This window comes from Barbatula barbatula (assembly GCF_947034865.1).
Source record: "Barbatula barbatula genome assembly, chromosome: 17".
NCBI lineage: Eukaryota > Metazoa > Chordata > Actinopteri > Cypriniformes > Nemacheilidae > Barbatula > Barbatula barbatula.
In genome coordinates this window covers 10589251-10607530 of record NC_136780.1, presented here as the reverse complement: position 1 = coordinate 10607530, position 18280 = coordinate 10589251, and the positions used below count along the sequence as shown (strand labels likewise).

At 38.0% G+C, this 18280-nt stretch overlaps 3 protein-coding genes across 10 annotated transcripts; all 3 read right to left on the bottom strand.

Moving 5' to 3' along the window:
* Nucleotides 1–3019: 3019 nt before the first annotated feature.
* On the bottom strand, nucleotides 3020–8256 carry eef1a2 (eukaryotic translation elongation factor 1 alpha 2). The gene is made up of 8 exons (XM_079478194.1): nucleotides 8202–8256; nucleotides 7575–7758; nucleotides 6400–6579; nucleotides 5786–6082; nucleotides 5519–5669; nucleotides 4081–4337; nucleotides 3760–3994; nucleotides 3020–3672 (listed from the first exon to the last, which is right to left on the bottom strand). The coding sequence occupies exons 2-8, from the start codon at nucleotides 7716–7718 to the stop codon at nucleotides 3545–3547; spliced, it is 1392 nt and encodes a 463-aa protein (XP_079334320.1). The 5' UTR covers nucleotides 7719–7758; nucleotides 8202–8256; the 3' UTR covers nucleotides 3020–3544.
* A 280-nt stretch (nucleotides 8257–8536) lies between these two features.
* Nucleotides 8537–13261, bottom strand: mrgbp (MRG/MORF4L binding protein). Of its 5 annotated transcripts, none has more exons than XM_079478199.1 (6): nucleotides 12709–13261; nucleotides 11929–12050; nucleotides 11768–11849; nucleotides 11441–11515; nucleotides 11219–11255; nucleotides 8558–9899 (listed from the first exon to the last, which is right to left on the bottom strand). In XM_079478199.1, exons 1-6 carry the CDS (start codon nucleotides 12836–12838, stop codon nucleotides 9818–9820), a joined length of 528 nt encoding a protein of 175 aa, XP_079334325.1. In that variant the 5' UTR covers nucleotides 12839–13261; the 3' UTR covers nucleotides 8558–9817. The 5 variants fall into 5 exon arrangements, with proteins under 5 accessions (XP_079334324.1, XP_079334325.1, XP_079334323.1 ...); XM_079478197.1 differs by having other exon boundaries at nucleotides 8564–9895; nucleotides 11107–11255; XM_079478196.1 differs by having other exon boundaries at nucleotides 8564–9895; nucleotides 12709–12949.
* Nucleotides 13262–14378: 1117 nt separating this feature from the next.
* sac3d1 (SAC3 domain containing 1) lies at nucleotides 14379–18203 on the bottom strand. 4 transcript variants are annotated; one of them, XM_079478003.1, is made up of 4 exons: nucleotides 18081–18203; nucleotides 17064–17430; nucleotides 16607–16883; nucleotides 14379–16471 (listed from the first exon to the last, which is right to left on the bottom strand). In XM_079478003.1, the coding sequence occupies exons 1-4, from the start codon at nucleotides 18188–18190 to the stop codon at nucleotides 16008–16010; spliced, it is 1218 nt and encodes a 405-aa protein (XP_079334129.1). In that variant the 5' UTR covers nucleotides 18191–18203; the 3' UTR covers nucleotides 14379–16007. The 4 variants fall into 4 exon arrangements, with proteins under 4 accessions (XP_079334129.1, XP_079334131.1, XP_079334130.1 ...); XM_079478005.1 differs by having other exon boundaries at nucleotides 15882–16471; nucleotides 18075–18180; XM_079478004.1 differs by having other exon boundaries at nucleotides 15883–16471; nucleotides 17862–18087.
* Nucleotides 18204–18280: the final 77 nt, after the last annotated feature.

Genomic DNA, 18280 nt, shown 5'->3' with positions numbered 1-18280 from the left:
GAATGCTTGATTCTATGCTTGAACAAACTCTCAAACAACAAATTAATATATTAAATCTAAAACAAATGAAATATAAATATAACACATAGGACATTATTTATGCAAATGATTAAACCAAATTGCTTGTTCGTGACATTTGAACGCCGTTTCTTACCTTTAAACCAAAAGTAAACGGCCTTTCCTCGCGGAAGGTCTTCATTTGGTCAAATGAGCTAATAAAATATTTCAAACGTCCAGTTTTTTCTTGTGGCAAGTAGCCGTGTGATAAGCAGGATAATGGACAAGCTGCCGACCGATAAGGCGAAATATCTGCGATAACAACCGGCTGTCTGTACATTATCCCTTACATATCAGCGGAAACCTGATAGTTTTGTATGTTTTCTTTGAAGATCTCCCTTCAAGTCACCGTTTTATGTATCGATGTTATTTGCAAATAGAAGACACAATCAACAAAACATTCCTTCCAAAGACCTCCAGTCGTCAAAAACTGTATCAATATTTGATATATCATTTGCATGCATTAAAACTACTTTATGATGTGTTTTTGGCATCTTCACTCGAAAACATTGCGTCCGGGATGTAAAGTATATATAGAAAGTAAAGCTTGCTCAGATTGATATGAGCTCTTTATCTAATATCCCGCTGTAAACATACTGCTTTCTACCACCTTACTTTATAATGTTAATCTAACTAAAATAGATGCAGCAGTTGACTGCGACTTTAACATGACTCACCTACTGTCTGTGCATTGAGCATTGATGCAACAAAGCAGCCATTATGTTATTCATCCATTCCAAATATTCCCTAATACTTTGGTTTCCATGGAAAGTTTAACAACAGTTAGGGGTATGATTCATGCCTCACAGTTGAAGGGTTTGACAAAAGGCCTGACAATTTAATTTATCGCACCAAACACCCCAGACTTCAGCCCTCTGTGGGCATTCCTGTTCGCTTACCATAATTATTTCACTTATCATTTCAAAGGACCGCTTCTGGCCATCCCAGGCATTCATACCACAACAGGCAAAAAGCCAAAGGCCATTAACATTAACTGAAGTGATCTCTCCTCAGATTCACGCGAAGAGCAGTGACTGGAAATCTAAACGATGGCGAATGACAAGACGAGATATTGCAGTGCATACAAAAAGAAAACTCTCACCAAAACCTTTGGAGAACTTTACCAGAATATACACTTCTCTCTAACTACACTGACAGTTTCTGTCCTTAATGAATGATGTCGTAACAAGTATTTCGCATTGCTAAACATAAGTTTGATATCAAACAGAAACATTTGTTCAACGGCTTGTGAAATACGTGCTTATTAAAATAAAAAGAATTATCTAAAATACAAAACATTCTTCTCTTTCCCCTGCGTGACGCCTTTGATTTAAGTTAATACTCAAACACTATCAGTGTTAAGAGCTAAAGAGCAAGTTAGCGGGTGAAAAGCGGCACCCTAATGAAAATACACCACTGACCCCTTGTGGCGTGTTGGGTTTATGACGTCACTATAGTTTGCTCGTCTAAAACTGATCAGACCCTCACACAAACCTTTCAGCATTTTCAAGTAAACATCATATTGTTTGTTTTAATAACTCACGGTGAAAAACGTCCCCTAAGTAGTAACAGCATCAAGTTTAGCAGTTTAGCTTCTAAACGCAGGTTCAGCAGGAGTCTAAAGTGTTCCAACCAATCAGAAACAGCGCACGAACGTAATGGCCAATCAGAAGGCTCAGATGAGTCATCGGTGAGTTTTGTTGCAGCGCACTGCACGCTCGCTGGTTGAGTTTATCAAAAGCAACAGAGTGCGGATGCAACGCAGGTATTATTATATGCGAAAAGAAACGTTTTCAATGTATTCCTTTTTTTGACAATAATAATCTCGCGTACAATATCAAGAGAGTTTTGTTAAAATATTGCAGTTCATCTTTATTTATAGCCTATATATTTTAAATTTTCCGCCACGTTGGGAGGATGGCTGCTATTGCGTTCAATGGAGATTTTTGTTTTTTCTTCTTTGATTAAGTAATATAAATATGGTAGGTCGGTCTTGCTGTATTAGAAACCACAATACCATTACGCGGATTCGTTCTGGAAAAGGCCCTGGTAGTTTCACTTTCGATTTCTCCATATATCAATCAAAACAAGTAACGGTACGCGGAACTGCAACGTAAAACGCAAGGGCGTGACGTCAGCGTCACATTCTCTATATGCGCATCTGTATTTAAATGTACGTCATGTGGTACTCCTGAAACACTCAAGACAAAAGACAAACTGTATCTTATTATTTGTATTATTTATGTTTTTGTAAAGATAAGCCTACACGTCATGAAATAAAAATTACATTATGCAGTTGTGGTGTAAACACAGTCTTTGTAATAAGCAGCTTTAATTGCAGCTTTAATATCCAAACAGCACAGGCAATGGTTAGGGCAGGCAGCCAACAGCCATAATATATATATTTTTAATGTATAATAATTTTGGGGTCATTCTTTAACTGGAGCTGGACACTTTCCATAAAAACTTTGAATTTGTCTATTATGGCCTTCTGGGACATATCAGTTTGATCTCTCCCAAACATGAATAGCAATGCACAAGAACATAGTGTATACATTCAATGTCTGCGCTCTTGTTAGAAAAAAATATGCTACATTTCTATTGCGCAAATCTATACGAATGACATTTTTCTTTCTATCCCTTCATTGTCAGAAACCTTAGCTTAAAACACCACTGCAGATAACCCACAACTTTTATTTATTTTGGCATTGAAGGGCAGCAATGCTTAGGTGCAGCATTGAAGCTCAGAGTGACATCTTTGCTCAAGGCCCATCATTTCTTGCACATTGGCACGTTATACCTGTCCACCTCTTCCATATCTGTCTTATGTATGATCTTGTGAACTTGGAAATTATCTTTGAGCTACAGAAAACACAAATGACATGTTGAATGAAGTGTTGTCTCTCATCCTCTGAGAGAATGCAAACAGTTACAGCTAATTTAATTTATAAACACGGGTTTTGGGGCAATATTTTATTTATCCATCAGTTGATTCGGCAACAATGCTCAGATTTACACATCTCAAGACCCGTAATGGCAGAGATGCATGGTGCTTTGAAATTGATTAGCATCTAATGCTCAGTTACAAACTATACAAAATGTCTAGCAGCAGTTTGTTTACTTTGGATATTATTTATCATCATTACTGTCAAAGTGTAGCTTTCTATTACACAAACTTTCCCTTTCTCCAACTGTACACCACACCACACACACTCACAACATACATTCATTGAACAGATGACGTGCATATACCAAGGTAACCATCCATGCATGTGTAACAGTCTGTTAGTGAATATATAGTATGACCAGGCCAAATGTGATTTATATTGTGTCAATCCTCCATTGTTTCCTTCAGTTGTACACCAGCAATTGGTTAGAGCAGATATTTTCAAGCAAACGTGAGGGAACAGACGGAACATGCCCAGATGAAAGGGGGGGCAGCAGATTGGTTGTTTGAGCTTGAGGTGAAAAGGTAACTTTCAGAGATTTATTTGCTAGATTTTTGTGCCTTCTGTGCCGATTTGGTTACTTTTCCGCTGCCCCCAATCTTCTTCTCCACGTTTTTGATAACACCAACAGCAACCGTCTGCCTCATATCTCTGACAGCAAAGCGACCTGAAAAAAACACATATTCACTATCACTATGATTTTATTTAATTATTTGCAGTGAAGACAAAGAACTATGCAGACACACACACATACCCAGTGGAGGATATTGAGAGAAGCTCTCCACACACATGGGTTTTCCTGGGATCATGTCTACAATGGCGGCGTCTCCAGACTTCAGGCTTTTAGGGTTGTCTTCCAGCTTCTTGCCTGAGCGGCGATCAATCTTCTCCTTAAGATCGGCAAATTTGCAGGCGATATGAGCCGTATGACAGTCTATTACAGGAGAGTAACCAGCACTGATCTGTCCTGGGTGGTTCAAGATGATCACCTGGAACAAGAGAAAAACATCCAGAAATCCATAAAGAAAGAATGAGGAAGAAGTTAATAAACATGGTGACGAAAAGTATTTTAAACCTGTGCTGTGAAGCCTGATGCCTCCTGGGGTGGGTCTGATTTGCTGTCTCCGCACACGTTTCCTCTTCGGATGTCTTTCACCGACACATTCTTAACATTGAAGCCAACGTTATCTCCAGGCAGCGCTTCGTTCAAAGTCTCATGATGCATCTCTACAGACTTCACTTCAGTCGTGATGTTGACCGGGGCGAAGGTCACCACCATGCTGGGCCGCAGGATTCCTGTCTCCACCCTGCCTACTGGTACAGTCCCTATACCTGAAGAGAATGATTTGATATCAGTGTTCATGTAGCTCAACGGGTAAATTATAATGTTAACAACACCAATGCTGTGGGTTCGATTCTCAAAGAATGCATATACTAAAGTTGCTTTGGACAAAAGTGCACCCTTATAGCTTATGCCGAAATATTCATTTTTGCCATATGATCATTATGTGTCATTCTTAATATACAATGTAAATTCTGTAAAAATAAGGCACAATTTAGTATACTAATATGAAGGATTATAACATATTTTTTTTAAGCTGTTTCCACTTTATTTCGAATTTTGCATTTTGTAAGGTTTTAGGGTTAACGGAAACATACGCAAATTTAATAAATACAGTCCTGGAAGAAAATTTAAAAATAAATTTCTAGTGTGCATTGCTTTTACCCATGACCCAAGCAACAGGGTTGTCAATTCCACGGTTTTCTTGCTTGGGTTACTTGGGTTACAGTTGCTGCTGGGTTTTTGTATTCTGTGGTTGGAAAGTTTGAAAGATTCCGCTCATCTGGGGTCATTTTTTAAGGTAAAAGGTTATTTATGAAAAAAAGATAGTGTTTGCAATAACTTCCATACTGTGATTTTAAAGAATAAATTGTGTGTAACACATAACAGGGCATGTAAAATAGGGCTGCTCGATTATGACAAAAATTATAATCACAATTATGTTGCCCAATGTTGGGATCACAACTACGAAGTCAAAAAAAGATAAATGATTAATAAATACAGTAAATAACATCCCAATTTAACACTCAACTTAATAATAAATGAAAAATAAACGTAAAAAAATTGATAAAGTATACAAAAAAAGTGTGTGAGTAGGTATATATACAGTATATATATATATATAAATAATAAATAGTGCAGACCTCATGTAAAATATGTATTCTAGGTACAGTAGTGGCATTCTTTAGTATTGGTATTAGGGATGAGGTCATTGTAGCATTATTTATTTTGGTATTAGGTATGGGGTTGTTGAGCTATTTTTTAGGTTAGTTTGGATTGTATATTGGGTTAGTTTTTTCACGCAGATCTGGCAACCCTGCTTAGCAACAATGTACATGGGAGTTATACAGATTTTATCTACGAAAAGGCTTACTCGGTTTAAATCTTAAAAATTACATCACCCTGTACAATTCGGCTTGGTGTAATGAGACCCGGAGCAGGTTAATCCCACCTCCAATCTTATAGACGTCTTGTAAGGGTAGGCGGAGGGGTTTGTCAGTGGGGCGTGTTGGGGGCATGATGGTGTCAAGAGCTTCCAGCAAGGTAACACCACTAGCGTGCTGCTCCTTCCTGTCCATCTTCCAGCTTTTAAACCATGGCATCTACCCAACAAAAAAACTGATACTTTTATCAATCGAGTTGTCGGTCTTCAGCCAGCACTATAACTGAAAAGTCGGTATTAGATTTCTGCAGCTACTATGAGGCAAATGAGACTCACATTAGATGATGCTTCCAACATGTTGTCGCCATGCCAACCTGAAATGGGGACAAAGGGCACGGAGGCGGGGCTGTAGCCAATCTTTTTAATGTAGGCGCTTACTTCCTTTACAATCTCATCATAGCGTTTCTCACTGTAGGCCGGTTCTGTGGAGTCCATCTTGTTGACAGCTACAATCAGCTGCTTGACACCCAGTGTGTAGGCCAGTAGGGCGTGTTCCCTGGTTTGTCCATTTTTAGAGATGCCTGCCTCAAATTCACCCACCCCAGCGGCCACAATGAGAACTGCGCAGTCTGCCTGGGAGAGAAAATATCAATATTAAATATACTTTGTTCCTGCTCACCAGAAGAATGACTTTGTTGTTCTCAGCTTCTCTTAAAACGGTTGTTAAAACAACACAAACAGAGTGTTGTTAAAAACAAAACAATACAATTTGTGTGACTTTCAACTCAACATGTGTTGTCCCTTTTATTTATTTAACACACAATGACACAATGTGTTGAAATGACATTACACAAACAATGTAATAATATGTAAAAACACATCCTTTTTGACATTGCACTACGCCATCAATACTTTACACACAAAGAGGACTCGAGTCAACACTGTTTTACCTGAGACGTCCCAGTTATCATGTTTTTGATAAAGTCTCTGTGTCCTGGGGCATCTATTATAGTTATGTAGTACTTGTTGGTCTCAAACTTCCAAAGTGAGATATCTATCGTGATGCCCCGCTCCCTCTCAGCCTTCAGCTTGTCCAGAACCCAGGCGTACTTGAAGGATCCTTTCCCCATCTGTCAAAACAAAGATAAGAAAGAACTATATTGTGTTTGTTACACACAAGCTTATTCTTTCTCAAATGTAACTTTATTAATAGACCACGATGGTAATTATTTGTCAAGTGGTTTCTGTAAATATTCCAGACTACATTGTACACCATTGTAAAGAAATAAAAAGGATACTGATACATTCAATATCATCATCTTTTAACGCATGTTATCTTTTCCATCGCTAAACAGAAAGCCATATTATGGATCCTCTCTGAGATAGACGGCTTTTCTACGCTCTTCCAATACAAATCAATTAAATGCTTTGTCTGAAGTAAGCCTATGTCAATCACGAGGGATTTATATCCTACATTGTTATATCTTTTGCATTTATGACTTGTTTTTCTAATTCTCCCTATTGTGTTGCTCTTTGTATAACTCTGTGTCAATTATTATTTATTTATTATTTACTTTTATTACTTGGCATGTAAATTAGATGTCCTTCTAGAATTTTGTTTACATTTTCTTCACACTTCTTTTTATTTAATTCTTCTTTTCTTTTCCTCTCGTATGATTATTTTCAATGTTAATAGGTAAAAGAGATCAGAATATTTTAAGTTTGTACAAAATTTTATCATGAGCCATCTCCATAAAATAATTATTCACAATGCTCAATTGACAAATATTACCAACATATGCCGTCTCTGTTTTTTGTTATTAAGAGGAATTTTTTGAATTTTTACATACCTTTCTATGGCTGTGTTGAGTTAAAAAACAAATAATGCTAGTAAACACTGGCTGAGCAACAAAAACACGAACACAATATATTCATATTACACTCTGGCATTGGCCATGCTAAAGTATAGGTTATATCCAAATGAGACGTGAAACAGAACTCTTCTCATGATAAATTCTTGTTACAGGCCATCACAAAACAAACCCCATCTCCAACCCCAAAAGCCTGTTGCAGAAACTGTAATGCTTTGGAACGATTCCTCTAATCTGCGTTTCTGACCACATACCTCAGCAGCCTCTTTCTCAAACTTCTCAATTGTCCTTTTATCAATCCCTCCACATTTATAGATGAGATGGCCAGTGGTTGTCGACTTTCCAGAATCAACATGGCCAATGACCACGATGTTGATGTGTATCTTCTCTTTCCCCATGATCAAGGGAGGGAACAGCTGGAGTTTGCTTGTTCTCCGTCTACAGCCATGCCAAAACACACCACAAACAAATGTTTATGATTCACTATTAAATATAGATTTAATATCAGACATACTCTTCAGAGCCTAGCAGAGCAAAGCTATTTAATGTCATTTCTGACTGACAAAATGCAGATATTGGGAGAATATCAGTTCCACTAAAGTGTAATTATATTGCAAACCTAAGATATTGGATCTCTTAAAACACAACATTACTAAAACAAACACAATAACAATCTATCATCTTTGCACAGTTCAAAGATGTCTCAAAAACAATGCTAAAAAAAGAAATCGTATTATTTGTAAATCTGTCAAGCTTTTCATTCTCTTTTATAGTTTTGACAAACCAACCATCACAGACAACATAACTCATTCAATTTTTAATTTCAATGTTATCGTATATCATGATCAGACTAAAGACTCTTAAAGTTTGTGGCCCCTTACCTGCTCGCCCCTCAGCAAACAGAAACCCTGCGCTCCTTTAAGTCGTGTGCGTAATGAGCTCGCCCCAGTTTGATACAGCAATGCGGCACTTAAAGTGTGGGGGGGGTTTGGGGATGCTGTTGAGAGGGACTGCAGTGATACGGTTGCAACAGCAGCAGAAATGAACTGACAACGAAAGCAGGAGAGATGAAGGGGAGAGCAACAACACGCAGTGACTCAGCTATCCTGATTTAACTCACCAAGGGGGCAAAACGATATGTTATCTGACAATATAATTCTGAATATATGGATGACCAAATTGATAGAAATACTAACTTAATGTTAGTACTTAAATTAAGCAAAGCTATGTGATTTTTCAGGTTGAAATTGTATTATTTATTAAAGCAAAAAATACAGGATTGACATTTGTTAAAGTTATAGTTCACCCAAAACATTTATCATTGACACAAGTCATTCCAAACCTGTATATGACTGACTTTCTTCGGTAGATATACAAGATATTTTGAAAAACATCGGTAAGCAAACAAGATTGATCTTAATCATTGTCGTAGTCAATCAAATACAGGTTTTAAACGACATACGGGTTAATGACATCAATTTTCTTTCTCATTTTTTGGTTGAACTATCCCTTTATCAGAAATCAATTAGTTAACATAACAAAACATTTAACAATTGACTTCCATTATTTGAACACAAAACCTCCTACAAAACATCTTCATAACAGTTATGTAAAGGTTTGAATGACATGAGGTGTGAATAAATGATGACAGATGTTCATGTCTGGGTGAACTATCCCTTTAAATGTTAATTCTCAAAAATATAGATATTCGCAAGTCAAAGCAGAACAATGCTTTTTTTATTAGGGAATTACACCAGATGTGTGTGTACACATTCGGTCAAATATCTCAAACAGCTATGACTCAGAAACAGTGCAAAGATCCATCACTATTTTCTAAGCATCTGAACAGAGGCCATTTAGTAACAGAATTATGTGTTGTTTCATACATATAACACGAGACACAAAAGAGCATTTAGAATGTGGTGTAATTCCTAAAAAGTCACAAAACAAAATGGTTAATTCTCTGGATTAACCCAAGATAGGTCCATGACAAAAATAAAAGCACCACTTAAAATGTCCTCCCAAAATAAAATACATAACATACCCCAGCTCGGTTTTGATTCAATCACAGCTGAGGATAGCTTAATGTTGTTTATCATACAGTACTTGTCCGGTCTAGTCGGACCCTTCACACCCACCAAATGCTTTTCTTTCTCAATGCTGCCTTCTCATTCTGGGAACAGCTGAGAATAAAGCACAGGAGCACCTTTGAAACCCTGGACTGCAGATAACGCACACACGAGCATCCCACATTTCTTTCATATCACTTTTACATTGGCTCTACTATGACCAACATTTGCTACAAATCTCTCTCAACCCTTCGGATCAGTCAGTCCATTCAAACGTCTGGTTTCCCAAAACGTCCTGCTGTTGCTACGTCCTGCGGCGCTTGGCTCCTCCCGGACTGGAGGGGTTGCTGGAGTTCATCACCTTCTCCACGGCTCGGCTCCTCTTCCTCTTTTCCCCGACTGTTTCTTTTGATGACCCGCTGACCGTGTCACCTGAGCCCCCCCTCTCGGCCCGCTCTTTCTCGCGCCCACTGCCCGATCTCTCCGACGTCTTCACGGAGGAATTGCTGCCTGACAAAGAGATGTGGGAGGGAGGAAACAGGAAGAAAGGGGGTTGGAAAAGGAGAAACAAAGAACAAAGTAGATTTACATCAATATTACGTGTTAAATATTATATATAGTATACACTGATTTCACACAGCCACCATGTTGAAATCAAAAGTGGGACTCCAGTGGAAACAAACCGCACAGGACCACCAACCTGCAGCAACAGGATTTTTTATCGTTGATCTTATCTGTGAATAAAAATGCTCTGTCGTCACATATTAATTTTGAACTTAATATAATACAAATATATATTTTTGTTTTTCTATTCATGGTCGTGTAGACTTAGATCTTCTGAAATTTGTCTTAAGGAAAAAAACGCAAAATTAAAATTCTGCCATTAATTACTCACCCTCAAGTAGTTTAACATCTATTTGACCTAAAGCACATTAAAGTAGTTTTGGAAGCTAACTGACTACTCCTTAGATTGCAATGCAACCAAACACACAAGCCACATGACAGTGCATCAGGTGTCAGCATCTCTCGATCCATACACATTCTTACCACACAGGCTCTATGACAGAACGAGAATGCTTTAAGCGATGCTGACAATGGATGCACTGTCGCGTGGCTTTCAGGAATGCGTGCTGGAAATGAACACTCAAATCTGGACGTTTTTGAATATAGATGGTAATTTTATTTCACTGCGCACAAAAAGTATTTTTGCATTACATTATATTAATTTAAACTGAGCCACTGGAGTCGCATGGACAATTTTACGATGTCTTTGCGCACTTTACGAAAACACGAAACATACATTTTAAAAAAAAACTTTAAGCCATTTTCAATTTTAAGGTGCCTTTTATTTCTTTAACCTTGCAACTAGACATTTCTGAAAGATTGGTGAACGATTGTACCTATTAAGCTGTCGTTATTGAACACATCCGTCAAGAACACAAACCGTCAACACGCCATGCTTTAACACCCCTCTCACACATACAAACATACATAGATATACATAGATATATATATATATATAGACAATCTATAAGTGTCAGAGCGAGAGAGAGAGCGAGAGAGAGAGGGAGAGAGAGAGCGAGAGAGAGAGCGAGAGAGAGAGTGAGAGAGACGAGAGAGCGAGTGAGAGAGCTGCAGTGTACTGAACAAACAAATAAGACAAAAGAGAATGAGAAAAGAGCGAAAAAAAGACGAGACTAAAAAGAGAGAGACGCACATGGTCAGAGGTCTCTGAAGGTTGTCTACAGAGGCCTCTGGTAATGAGCTGGTCTGTACTGAGCTCAAGCTGGAGTTTAGGAACAGAGCAAAACGTTTTCTTCTGTCCATACCTCGCAAAATCCTGGCCAGCCATACTGGGACCCAGACCTTTAAAATGAGACACAAATGACCAGTGTCAGCCGCGCAGAGCTACACGCCAACGAGAGAACGCTCCAGAAAAAAAGTGATGCATTGACGCAGGCTTTAAATGACGCCTTACGTCAGTCAAGGAAAGAGAGAGAAAAGGAGAAAGACAGGGAAAGAAAAAGTAAGGAGTGTGTACGTGAGAGAACCTTCTTCGTGTGTGGCGGGAGGGTCGCTCTCCTCTTTGACGTCGTCTTTTGTATCATCTTCAGATGCCACTTTTCCTGTATAAAAACAAGAGCATTTACTGACTTGCAGGAAAATATATTATGGTTTTATTTGAGTAGAAATGTAGTGAGCATCTTTTTGGCAGACTGAATATTACTTGTATTACCATAGTTTAACTACAGATAACATGGTTAAACTATGGTTATTGTGGTGAGACCATAATAAATGTGGTGAATATGTTTCCATTTCAAAAATACATTCCTGTAATTTCTGCAATTGGAAAGGTAACGGAGGTAAAAGAATCTCACCTTCTTTGACATCTTGTATGATCTCTTCGGGCAGCACAAAACTTTTTTCTGAGTTGGGAAAGGGGAGTATTTCTGATTCGTGCTGTGGTATAAAACACAATTGAATGGTGAGTTTTACGTTTTCTGCATATATTTTAAACTAAATAAAACAAGTGTCTTACCAGTGCCTGCATGTCATACATGGTGCTGAGATGATCCCAGATGACTTTAGATGACACCTGTCTGCCGATATTCTGACTGAATTTATCACGAATACAGATCATGTGAAAATGACGATTCACCCCTGCAAAAAAACACAAATATGTTGTTATTATAAACAACCTTAAGGAAATGAACCACGAATTAGCTTGTAGTTAAACCATAACTTGGGTTTCATCGTAATACCTAACGGTACAAGTATATCGTGGTGGTTGTAGTATAACGTTACTATTGATTATACAAATAGCAATCAATCTGGTGGCAAAAAATAAGGTAACTACACTTTTACTTTAACAAAACAATGGTTTACTTTCATAAGGGTTAGCCTAGCCATCGTGCTAGTTAGCAGATAAGCTAATGTTTGCTAGCAGGGCTGCGAAAAAAACTGATGCACTGTACTGCCTTTATAAACACATTATTTACCATAAAGCGTCGAAAATGATAATATAATTTATTTTTGAACGATATTAATCCTTAGGTCTGTAACAAAGCCCTACAAATACCCGTTACATGACCTGAGCCTAAACAACTGGGTGTCAAAGGCTATGGAGCTAACATTTAAAATACTTCATGCAATAACACAAGACCTCATATCTAACCCATTAAACATAAAACCGCTATTAATTGATTTCACGATGAGGAAGAAACGATTACTTGTCTTATTTACGATGTTTTATTCCGTCTCACGTGCAGTCAATATAACCGAACGACAAAGGCCTGTTATTCACATCATTACATCTTACCTACAGGTTTATGACCCAACATTGCGTGAAAAAGACACACTTCAACCTCTTGACTCCATATAATTGATTCATCAGGGGTACAGATTTCGGATTGTTTTTCGTCCGATGGTACAATCTCTGCTTCGCCCATGTTTTTCCACTGACACAGACAGTGACAGACGCCGCACTGCCGCAAGTAGGGCTAGCTTGCGCGAATAACGGGAGGAACTTCCGGTATAACGTAAACAAACCTGGCTGCCTTTCCCTGCGGTGGTCCTAGTCATATATGCGCTTTATATGTAATTCTCTTCACGCACATACTGAGCTCATCGATAGAGAAGGCGGTCCGTGTTTTTGAAAGTCTGTCTGAAAGGCAAACATACTTATATGATTTGTTAAATGTGTGGTGGATATTATTAATTATATCTGCATTGTGTGTGCAAACAAAGCTTTGCTTTTATGTATGCAGAATATTTTATGTCGTTCCATAGCTCTAGACTTCATCTATTTGTTTTTTTTCTGTAGTCTGTACTGTTTTAGACGAGAAACTAATGCGATTTAGTTAAACGATTACAACAGCTAAGGGGCGGGGCTTGTGCTTTTGAAGGCTCTTAAAGGAGCCGATTCCTTTAATGGAATCGAATCCATCCTTTGGAATCGACTCTCAATTCTAAACGCTGGAATTGAGGAATCGATTCCAACAAGAATCCAACCCTAAACCCGCCTCGGTATGCAGTCTGCAGACACACACTCATGTGTACTTCACACGACAGTGAAATTTGAAAGTTAAAGTATAAAATGTTAGTATCTAACGCCATTTTAAACAGGTAGAGTCGATGTACCTGGATTGTGGATTCTGTTTAACAGAATAGGTAATACAATAATATGCTGTTATTGTAGACGAGGCGTTCCATAAATTTTCCATTTAATTTCCGTTGTTCATTTATTGTTATGTTATTACTTAAAATAAACAAAAGTGTATGGTTTATCGTCACTAAGGATTTATGTATCTGAATTATGAATGTATAGACTTAGTATTTTAAGTTTGTTTTGTATCATGTTCAATCAGTGTCAGTTGTGGAGATCTCCATCATGGACCAAACACCCACATTCACTGGCTGATCTAGGGGTGGAACACTTGTTTGTGGTGTAGAGTTGCCAATATTTACGTTATGACTACCAATGTCACACTCGTTAATGCCATTAGTATAACACAATCATTACTGATATTTTGTCCCTATCTCTGACAACCAATAAAAAACTATAAAACTTGTTTATGATCAGATATATACGTATATCAGATATGCATTTATAGTTAATTCAATTCAGTTATATTTACATTACACCAAATCATAAAAAAGGTTATCTCACATCACAACATTGGTATTGTTGAAATAAACTATTGAACATTTGACGTGTATCAACATCTTGGTCACGCTTCAGTATAGGGGGCAATTCTCGCTATTAACAAACCACTAATTATGACTTTTTCCTCAATAAACTCTTTGTGGCTTTTTTTATAGTTGGGTTAGGTTAAGGTATTGGGTAGGATTAGGGGTGAAGAGTATGGTCATGCAGAATATGTGAATATGCCAGCATTCTTCAAAATATCTTTTGTGTTCTGCATAAGAAAGTCATACATGTTTGAAATGACAACAGGGTGAGTAAAGGATGACACAATTTTCGTTTTTGGGTGAACTGATGTATCACTTTAAAGTGGCAATAATCCATATATTATTTTATTAAAAATTAACTAAAACCAATTATTGAGCAAGTAACTTAAAGAGCGCCTAAAAAAAAAGGTATCAAAGAAAAGCTGTAAATATGCAAACAAAAAAATGCAGGCCAATAAGCTATGTTTTTTTTTTAGCATGGTTCCATGGAAGAACACAGTGTAGGATAACATCAAAACGACCTTGTGCTTCTTCAAACATAAAAATGAAGAAAAAAAATTGTTTAAGTAAATATAACACTCAAGTTTACAGTGTTAACCTGAACTTATTTCTCTGACAGGAATAGAAGAAAATCTCTGGCATTATTTTTTTACAGATTGCATATCAGCTGGTCAACAAAGGAGATGACAGAGTGATAGTCAAACTTTACAATCGGTAAAGAAAGACTCTATATTGCAGTGAGGCAGATATACTGTGGTCTCCCAGATGTCCCACAGAATGCCGAGACCTCTTATCAAACAGAACAGTCTATAGAACCCAGACATTTTATCCGATATTCTGAGACCAAAAACTGACCCCTCATCTAAGTGTCCCTTTAAGCAAAAAATAAATAAATAAAGATGTCAAAAACCTTTAAGGGCTTTTTTTCTCTAGAACCCCAAGTGTCCATTCCAGGGTTGAAAATGTTGTGCAGGCACTGTTTGACCCTGAGAATGAAACTGAACCCTCGTCTGAAAGTATCCCTTCAAATGAGACGAACTCAGACCCAATATGAACAATTAGAGAACAATTGGAGCCTAAAACCTCCAATGCCCTCATTCAAAAAAAAATTACATTTATCAGGATCTACCAAATGTCCCATTGTACACGGAGACATCCAGTTGAACAGAGAGGGTCTCTAAAACCCAAAGTAGTCATTCCAGGGTTGAAATTGTGGCTGTAAATTAAACAGATATAAATAAAATGAAAGCAAAGGTGTTCAAGGTTTGCTATCAATGAAAATAGAAAGCAATAACCTGCAAGAACCTTTAGGTCCAACAAAGACTAAAATATTTGCCGTTTGTTGCTAAGTAGTTCTTGCTTGATGTAGTATATACTTTAGTAACAGTTTTGTTAGTTAGAAAATTGTAACGGTTTTGTTTTGTTAGCATTGTGATCATCTGATATCATATAACCATTTCTGTTTGAAAATTTAGTTAATTAAAGAATAAAAATCAGATCAGGCTCAAAAGTGCTTGGATCTGTCCTGGGTTATTTACATTTACATTTATTCATTTGGCAGACGCTTTTATCCAAATCGACTTACAAGTAGTTTTTTTACAGTGACACATTACTGCAGAGCAATCAGGGGTAAGGTGCCTTGCTCAAGGGCACTTCAGTCATGACCTGCTGGCACTGAGATTAGAACCTTCAACCTTCTGATCACAAGCCCAACTCTCTAACCACCAGGCCACAGCTGGTTATTATTAATATTCTCTGTTCACAATAAGTTATTGCGGGAAATTATATATACACATAAAGAGATAATTACAAAAAACTTTATTGAATCGTCACATTTATCAGAAACTACGAAAGGCTTTAAAACATGATGTCCCACCACAAATAAAATACTTCTGTGCTGACCAATCCCTTGTACAAATAAAGGTTTCAGGCACAGCTATGAATAATGCCATCAGAATTACAGTTCCACTTCTCGTCATCTACTGGCTCATGCATATGGCTGCATTGAAGATCCCTAGATGGACTTTCAGTGAAAGAGTTTTTGGAGAAGATGATCCATTCTCCACTGATGTTAACACCGTGCACCTGGCACAGTTCAGCAGCCAGCGGATCTTTGAGAAACAGGAGGCGTGACAGTCTCTGAAGAGGGTAGCGACAGTTGCGGCTGTTGTAGCCATGGCTGTACAGCAGGAGCAGATCTCTCCTGCAGGACAAGAGGTGTCTGTGGAGGGCACAGACCTGCATGAAATCCAGTCTCTGTGCCAGGCGGAGAAACCGAACTGGGTTACGCTCCAAATGTGCCCTGCTCACTGCCAGAGCCAGCTGAACTGCTGAAGAGTGTTGTATTCGCTCAGGCAGCTGAAGTGTGTGTTGCATGGCGTGAAATGAACCTGTAACGTATCATGTAGTTTTATATTTTAAATGTTTATAATTTAATGTAAATGTGTTTTGAGGACATACAGTATTTATATTATGTTATATATCTACGTCAGCTACAGTATTAGTGTCTCTTAGTATTAACTCACCCAGATTATAGAGCAGACTCAAGGCCTGGAACTCCTCTTGATGCTGGTGCTTTCCTTCTCTGTAGCACTCCAGCAGCCAGCTTAAAGTCTCCTGCAGGTGAGTGTCATTGATACGCGGGTCAAAGTACTGAAGTGGTTGTCCACAGAGCTTGTAAGATGCGTAGAGGAGGAAGCGCACACTTTTCTCTAGCATAGTCACACATTCCGGCCCAGACAGACGCTGGATAATCATGTCTTGCCGTACGCTACGCAGACGGTCAAAAACAAAACTGTACACCTGTGGGAATAAATGCACAAAACAACATATTTGATCCTGAAGGATGTGCATTATGGAAACATTCACAATGAGATGTGAAAATTTGGTTATTCAAATAAAACAGGGTTGGCCTTTAAGATAAGTCAGCGATTTCAGCTATGGATTCAACCTTAAAAGCATAACAAGATGCCATTACCATACCTCAGTCCACGGCTGAAATGTATTAGAAGCTGCAATTTCATCTACTAAGTAACACACAGTCTTTAAAAGCACAGATGAAGGTCGAAGGTCACTGGGTCGTGTGGAGTCTTTTCCTGCAGCGGGTCGCGAGTATTCTTTGACAACACGTAAGACATCGGCACAAGGCAAGCGATCCCGTTCTGTGCCAGGCACCATCTCAAATTTGTGCAGTCTGTTTTGTGCCTCTCGCTGGCGTAATTCATTGGCGGGGCACATAGTCATACAGATGCCATGGGGCACTTGTACCTTCTGCTCAATGCCCAGTTCCCTGTTCGCTCTGTCCTGATCCTTATGCCTGTGCCCTCTGCCCCTCCTAGAATGAGGCCACCTAAACATTAGACAAGATAGAAATACAATTTTGTGATGAGGATTAAAGAGGTTGTGACATTTGCTATATAAATCAGCTAGCAGATTCAGCAGAACCATTCTCACCTGACTCTTAATAGTTATATTTATATGCATTTAAAACGTTGTATATTTTGTCGGAAAATGCAGAAAACTATTCCCGGTATTTAACTAATCAAAGTCAAAGTCTGCTTAATTGTCAATTCTGCAACATGTACAGCACATACATGTAGATAATTGAAATTGCGTTACTCCCAGAGCCTGTGTTCATACAGATTACATTGTGATATTAGAACTGAAAAGTACAGGTTAAATATATATACATATATACAACTATACAAATAACGACATTTAAAAGATGTTCGTATAATTGCAGTTTATTACAACTATAAAAAATCTGCCACGTGTACGTACATCGGCATGAGAATGTACTTATATCAATATATGTGCTTTGTACCAAGAGTCCACTAGCCCATGGTTTAGTCCAATTATGACTACATTTGATATACTCTTCGTATTTTCAGACATTCGAAATGTTTTACAATGAATAAACATTGTTGATTTGTCAAAAAAAATGTAAAGTTATAAAATCTTGCATATATCAAAATAAAAACAAGAAATACGGACACTCACGCGTTACTCATGGTTGTCCCGTTCTTTGATTGGGTGGAACGCAAGCGGTCACACGTCACTTGCAGCAACGACATCTCTGATTGGCCGCCTGTTTTCTTGCATAATGACATATCCGATAAAAGCCTACATGACGCTTGAAAGATTACAGCTTGATCATAATATTAATATATGTTTTCTTTGTTTGTCTGTAAGCAATGTTC